Source organism: Etheostoma spectabile, chromosome 6, assembly GCF_008692095.1.
Source record: "Etheostoma spectabile isolate EspeVRDwgs_2016 chromosome 6, UIUC_Espe_1.0, whole genome shotgun sequence".
In the NCBI taxonomy this organism is placed as follows: Eukaryota; Metazoa; Chordata; class Actinopteri; order Perciformes; family Percidae; genus Etheostoma; species Etheostoma spectabile.
Window position 1 is genome coordinate 18,992,662 of NC_045738.1, and position 7,813 is coordinate 19,000,474.

The 7,813-nt window shown below is 43.2% G+C and overlaps 1 protein-coding gene across 21 annotated transcripts in view; it reads left to right on the plus strand.

Moving 5' to 3' along the window:
- cspg5a (chondroitin sulfate proteoglycan 5a) overlaps window positions 1-2,681 on the plus strand; it is a 58,520-nt gene extending 55,839 nt beyond the window's left edge. For 12 of the 21 annotated variants that reach the window (XM_032517584.1, XM_032517574.1, XM_032517593.1 and 9 more), the window contains one exon: window positions 1,551-2,681. Coding sequence is in view for 16 of the 21 variants with exons in the window: in XM_032517574.1 (XP_032373465.1) it covers window positions 1,551-1,718 (168 nt within the window). In the remaining 5 variants the exon portion in view is untranslated. The remainder of the gene's footprint in view (window positions 1-1,550) is intronic. The other 9 variants (XM_032517585.1, XM_032517577.1, XM_032517580.1 and 6 more) reach the window with 1 other exon arrangement.
- The last annotated feature ends 5,132 nt before the right edge of the window (window positions 2,682-7,813 follow it).

Below are 7,813 nucleotides of genomic sequence, written 5' to 3' on the forward strand. Positions count from 1 at the left end.
TGTGTGTGTGTGTGTGTGTGTGTGTGTGTGTGTGTGTGTGTGTGTGTGTGTGCTCACGCTTGAAGAGGCAGCCTACTAATCTGCTATGGAAAAAGGAGGATGGGGCACCGCGGTCGAGCCGAGCCGAGTCGAGCAGATACCATTAATGGAAAAACGCCATAATAACATCAAAGCAACACTAGAGCTTTCCCCATCCTCCTACAGGCTGGCAGCGGAAGTGTCCCATTATGTCTCATTGGAACTACAAATCCGCTACCTGATCTGGTAAACTTGCATAGGGCCGTTATAGCCGGTGGAGATCCTCAAAGCAAATGCAAACGTGCCGCTCACCCTGTTACGAGTTGATGTACCACTGAAATTTTGGAAACATTATTTTAAGGTACAAAACTTTCTCTAGTGTTGCTTTAATGATCGCTCTGTTCTATGAAAGTGTCCCAATCAGCTGTGGCAGCGAGCCGACATGCTGAATACCAGCACCCTGAAACTGAAGCAGCTAAACGGAATCCAGCCATCATTAATATCAGTAGTAACACCTGTGTTTTTCTCACTTTGACATGTCAAAATATCAAGCCTTTATTGCTCGCTGTAATGGAATACAAAACTCAAGCATGTTTCAAGAGTCTGCTTATTGATTTCCACTGTACAGAAATGAATGGAAACAACCAAGCTACCTGGAATAACAGGGATAAAACTGCAACCTGGAGCGAAAATGTAAAAGTATTTGTAGTTAAGGAGCTAAAACTCACTGCTGTGGTTCTTTAAAGCATGACGGTGGAACATGAAAATCCATCGGCGTGCATGAAGTAAAAGACAACTCTGGGATTCTTTAAAAGTATACTGGGCCTAAGTTCATCTTTGTTTTCTTCAACCATATTACCAGACAAGAACGTCGATGCTGGACGATTCTGCAAAACACAAGATTACGTTTAAATGACAATGATTCTTATGTCAAATGCTATAGTTTTTATTAGTTCTTTTGTTGTACAATATCTGCACATGGCAGCTACGGTAAGGTTGAGGTTAGGGACAGAACATGATTTTGGTAAATAATGATATGATTAGGGTTAGGCAGCTAAAACTCTTGGTTTTTGGTAAGAAAAACACTGTGGAAAGAGTTAATTAAATTAAATTTAATTGCAGGTTTGTGACGGGATGTGAACTTTAGTCTTTTGCATGAAAACTCGGCACACTACACATACACACTTTACCTTCTGCTTGCTTCATAAATGACAGACTATCTCCTGAATTGGCGCTGAATGTTGACATTGGACGTAAATTGTGATGTGAAGAATCGTCCAGTATAGATATAATTCCTTGGGATAAAAGGTTGTTTTTTATTGCCTTTTACAAAGATGAACACAGTCTTTGAGGGAATCCACTTCTGATGGGTTGGTCAGAATTTTGCTGCAAAGGCTTAAAGAGAATTCATTTGTACATGTGTCCACCAATCGGCAAGGTCAAAGTTACAACTGAACAGGAAAGTGAAAGGTGTTGTGATTCTAACTGTATTTTCTGCCCCTACCCCTCCACCACCTCCCCTCCCTGGGTAGGACGATCCTAATTCCCAGAACAAGCTGGAGGACCCGGTGAAGGCCCCGCACAAGGAGGACGACTCCCTCAACATCCACAACTCTCTGACCCCGAAACACGAGAACCACAAGGTCCTGGGCGAGGAGAACTCCTCGGAGGTAAACTCACTGCAGAACAACATGATGTGAAAACGCAACAAAAAAACAAAAACCACCCCCCCAGCAACCTGACAACACAACACCGCCAAACGCCAAGGTTGCCTCGGCAACGGGAGCCCCCGAATCCTCCCCTGCTCTCCGTCCGCCCGCTGCCGAGTGCGCCTAATCGGTCAACCAACCAACCAACCAACCAACCAACCAACCAACCAACCAACCAACCAAACCAACCACAACCAGCCTGCCAACGTACCGCCAGCCAAACCCAGTCTGCAACTGTCTCCAACACGGCAACACTGCCACAAAGGGCCGGGCCGCTGCAAAAAAAACGTACACCAACACCACACCGCCGCCGCCGCCGCCACAACTGCCCCGCAAAAGTAAACCCCCCACCAACCTACCCTGCCGCCGCCTTGCAACCCCCCCCACCCCCCCCCCCCCCCCCCTTACACTCCCCCTGTTTTGCTGACCCGCCCCATTGTTGCTGTCACTCTACTCTCCCTTATCTTACCTGCGCACACACACACACACACACATACACTCACACACGCCACACACACATACACTCACACACGCACACACATGCACACACACACACACAGTGAAAAGATGAAGACTAAACAAGCTTTATGTGTACAACACACCTTCCCCTGCCTGCATTGGTGTATTTGTAAAAAGAAATAAATCATACAGAAATTTAAAACGTACGTAATACGTCATTGTAAAAAAAAAAAAAAAAAGATAGTTAAGATAAAGCTACTGAGAGGTTTTGATGTTTGTTGACTAATCCAGTGAGTGTGTATAAATATTGGAGAGAAACTAAAATTGCTTGGATTGATTTCAAAAGAGCAACACATGTGTCTTGGTTTTCCTGATGTGATTTCTAATCCTTTGATGTACTTGTTTTTTGTTTTATTTTGTACTTTTTTGGGACTTCGAACTGAGAATAAACCAACAAGATTCAGACAGTTGTTGAAATAAATCTTTTTAACATGACCTCTGTGGATCCTGTGTTTCCTCAGCGGCTCCCCTTCCCCCCCCCCCCCCCCCACCCCCCCCCCCCCCCCCCCCCCCCCCCCCCCCCCCCCCCCCCACCCCCCCCCCCCCCCCCCCCCCCCCCCCCCCCCACCCCCCCCCCCCCCCCCCCCCCCCCCCCCCCCCCCCCCCCCCCCCCCCCACCCCCCCACCCCCTGAACTATCAAACGTTCTGCATGGCTTTGAACGCAGCTTCTTAGATACTTGTCATAATTGTGCCTCCCTGCTTTCTCACACACACCACACACACACAAACACACACACACAACACACACACACACAACAACACAACACACACCACACACACACACACACACACACACACATACAGACATACAGACAGACACTCAGGTTCAGGTATATTTTATGTTTTCCACATTATGAAGTCAACCGTACCTCCTATGGGGAGATTTTTAGGCTAACAAGCCATCACCTTCTGTTAGCATTCCATTGACTCCCATTCATTTAGGCGTCACTTTGGCAGTGAATAACTTTGCTTCTGAAACGTTGAAAGACTTTATTTGTCTATTGTTTATTTCTAATGACACAGGACAATGTATAAAAGGTTCCTTTACTTTGTATCACAAGTCATGGCCCCGTAGCAGGCATTTTCATAAAAATAATAATTCATAACCACACGACTTTCTGTCACATGGTAGAGAAATTACCGTACAGTCAGGAAAAACTTGCAGGCAGTTTTGACTCACATCAGCTATTTAAGTTTACTAATGTTAACTATCTTCCATAGACAAACACATGACACATTCAAACTAAGTATTAAGTGGTTTAGAGAAATGAAAACAATACTCTAAATTCGTTGGTTGACAGTGAAACTGTCGTGTTTTACCAGGTGAGTGAGAAAATGAAATCACGTGCTGGTTAAAGGGTGAATTCCCACACACCTCTGTCAGCTCTGATTTTACCATAGATATCTTTTGTCATGGACCTTCACCACGCATCAAATTCACAATATGAAACATTTTTATACTACAGTCACAGGGTGCATAAACCAAACAAAAGTAGACCTTAAAATGAAACAAAAAATACATGTCCAAATCAATACAATAGAACCCACATGGTGTGCAATCTCCTCACACACACACACACACACACACACACACACACACACACACACACACACACACACACATATGCTACATACGTTCACACAGCATCTGTCAGGTTCCCATGCTCACCGCCACCCTCTTTATGCACAAACGCATACATTTAAACTCATATTTGTGAGGCCCCTTACGGATACTGCATTTTTAAAGTCCCTTACCCCAAGTGAGTATTTTAGGGTAAGTCAACTCTCAAATTGTTCAAGACAAGTCTCATTCAAGTCTCAAGTTGAGTCTCATGTCATTCAAGGTCTGGTCGAGTCTGAAGCCATTTGACACAATTCCAAGTCAAGTCTTTAGATTCTGTGTTGGACTCCTGTCTGCTTCTCCGAACGGTAGGCGTGTCAACCGCCATCTGCTGAAGGTGATACTCTAACTATAGATAAGTATCTCACACAACCACACCTTGAAAAATCAACAACAAAAAATCCCTTGAACCCTTCAGCCTAGTCTTTTTTGTAAAGGCAGGCTGGACAAAATGTTCTTTCTTTCAAAAGTATTCTCACTCTAAAAGCATAAAACTCAAATTGGTTCCCACAAGGATAGAAGTACAACAGTCACACACACACACACACACACACACACAACACACACACAACACACCACACCACACACACACACACAAACACACACACACAAACATTCCACACAGCCCTGATGGGTCTCAGATGAGGCCGCAGTGTTGCCGGCCCTTTGTCGGGTTTCTCCTTTGGATCACTGAGAAAGCAACGGGTTAAACCGCGTCATTGTCGGGGACCCTTCCCCGGGTGCAGGGGTGCTGATGGATGGAGGGTGGGGGAAGGTCTGGGTGCACTTCTCTTTCTCCAAATAAATAAAAAGGGGGGTAAGAAAGCATTTTTAGGTAAAAGAAAAGACTTTTTGTTGTCCAGAATAGGAAACAGCAGTAGGCGAGCTACAAAAACAGCAGCAACAGTGATTATCACCCTCTTTTATTCCTGCCTGCCTCTCTCTCTCTCACACACACACACACACACACACACACACACACACACACACCACACACACACACACACACACACTAAAACAGGGTCCTCTGAATTGAAACAAGGGAGGCCAGAAGTACCAGTGGACGCCATGGCAACAAGTGGGCATTACGTTACCAACAGCGAGAAGTAAAGCAGGATGGGGGAGGGGCAGTCATCCCTCTGAGAGTAGCACTGTGACAGAGTGAATTATTATCACAGAGATACAGTTTTTTTAGGCGCTATGGTACTATTATCAGTAGCCTAGTGCAGTGTTTCAAAACTCCCTCAAGACTCCCAACTGGTAAATCATTAAATCTTGCATTCAAAGCAACTCATTCTCCTTTCCTTTGGCTTGGAAACAATAAGATCCATAAGATCACCTCTCAATGCAAATCAAACCAGCTATTAGACTAACTGAAATAAAACCATGCCAATCTCTAGGTATGGTGAAGGATATGTGATGATGTGCGGCTATTTTAACAATTGAGAAGAAAATCCTGTTCAAAGTTGTGCATGTTCTTTGTATAAACGTAGTGTATATCAATGTAAAACTGGTTGTTTTAGATGTTTTTTTGAACGCAGTCAATGTGAAATGTACTTAGAGTTGTGGAAAAAAGAGAGTTTTTAATGATCTGTTGCATTATTTGTACGTAATGTAGGGAAATATTACCACAGTACCAGAATAGTACCACAGCGTCAGAAAAAAAACTGTAAAAATGGTGATACATTCTTAGTAAAAGTGTAAACTTCACCAGAAAGTGTAACTGCTAAGCGGTTATCTGCAAGATTGTTCTCCTTTTGTTAATTATATTTTGTGTCCATCTTTTTTGTGAGGTGCTCATCACTGGGGTGTCACGTCTTTTCAGGGCTGTCAATCAAGCATTGTGGGAGAAACAACATCGTCTCTTACCTTCACGTAATATCTGGGTCAAATCAAGGCAGCTCCATTTAAAAGCAACAAAAGAAAATGATTTCTGGCTTTTATCAACCCTTTGATGTTTTCCACTCCCAAAATTTTCAAAAATACTTATAAATAATAGTTTGATATTTTTTTAGAAAAAATGATGTTAAATGGTTTGCTGTATGGGCTGTCCAATGCTTTGTAGAAACTAGATAAGGGTTAAGGTCAGGGCTGAAAAATATTACACAAATCATTCTTGGGACTATTTGAAAGATGAGGACATAAGAACTTAGAAGAGCTAAAGGAACTTGAACACAGCACCTGATCCCTCCGAGTAAAGCAGCAACTGCTTGATCCGTCTTTATTAGCGCAGTAAAAGTACACATTAAGAGAGAGAGAGTGTGTGTGTGTGTGTGTGTGTGTGTGTGTGTGTGTGTCGTGTGTGTGTGTGTGTGTGTGTGTGTGTGTGTGTGTGTGTGTGTGTGTGACCTTCTGAACATTTTTCACCAAATCGCTCTGTTCCTCTGTTTCCTCTCTTCCTCTCTCTCCCTTTCACTCTCATTATCTGCTGCTGGCGGCGATTTCATGCATCTTCACACAGAGAGGAAGTGGTTGCCGTGGAAACCCGTTCTGATGCTACGCTTGAGCAGACGCGATCCAAACTCTGTGACCTCCGGGTTCCTCTGGCTTATTACGCACACACAAAACACACCCACATGCGGATGGGCAAGGCAGATTAAGTCACTCTTCTGCAGCTTTCGGTCATCCAGTAAACAACTGAGTAAATCAGAACATTTAAACTACTACTACACACCAAACACACACCACACACAAACCCACACACACACCCACACACCCCCACCCACACACACACACAACCACACCATCACACACACCACACACCTCTCAGAGGGTAGATCCGAGCCTGGACAGGTTGACCTTTAGTGAAGGCAAAAGAGCGCGGTTGCGACATGGTCCCATCGTGACCAGATACGTCGAGATACGATAGCGAGTGAGCGTGACGCACACACACACACACACACACACACACACACACAGCACTGTCCTCACCATGACTGTTCATATTTTTGTTTCCCAGCTACCAATAATGAGGATTATGACCTTTTTTAGGATTATGATCTTTAAGTGCAGTACTATCATTTACATAAAGGTTGAAATATTAATTGTTTTTGTATAAATTCCCCCAGCTGTTTTGGTTCAGTCTCATCCCTCTCAGCAGGCAGCCCTCTGTAGACAGACACATAGCTTTAGCAACTTGCTGGTGAACATTGAGGACTATTCAGCAGCAAAAGAGACAGATTTTTCTTCAGGAGTTAACGGAGACCTAAACAGCAGCAGCCAGATCTGAAGGGAGAGTGCAGTGGACATGTATTTGGCATCACGGTGAATGCATTATAGAAGTTGCATGTGTCATTTGTTGTGAACTGTTGGAGACCAGAAGAAAAATTATGAGTTTTTTTACAGCAAAAAGTATGTATTTTCCTCTTTCCTATCCCATTTGACATCCTGTGACAACTCCGATTTATCATGTGACCCCTTGGAAGGGTCTTGAGGTTGAGAATTACCAGATTAATTATAGGCTATAACATCTTCAGCATCATATGTGATTATGTTTTATAAAATCTTAAACTGCAAAGTATCTAGAAACTGGAAACGTCAGAAAAGGATGATTATAAGAGTTATAGATTATAAGAGTTATAATCTATGAACTATTATAGATTGAAAAATTGAAATATTATTTGTCAAAGCCTTTTGTATCAAATTTATAAATCCTTTTTTGTATCATAATAATTCAAATTGATGAATGTGAAAACCCTGGCAGAGTGCCATAGACCCACTTTGAGAATCACTGAATTAAAGTAATAAAATAAAAGGACCTCAAAATTATACTATACACAATACTGTAAATGTTACTTTAATTTATTGTTGATCCAAAATCATGCCGCCATGATGTCATTACAGCTAGAGCTCTGGGGGTATAAAATGTGTGTGGAGGACAATGAGGGCATACGAATTGGGAAACAGAGAACATGGTGGAGGCATGTCAAGATTTGCTATGTCTTT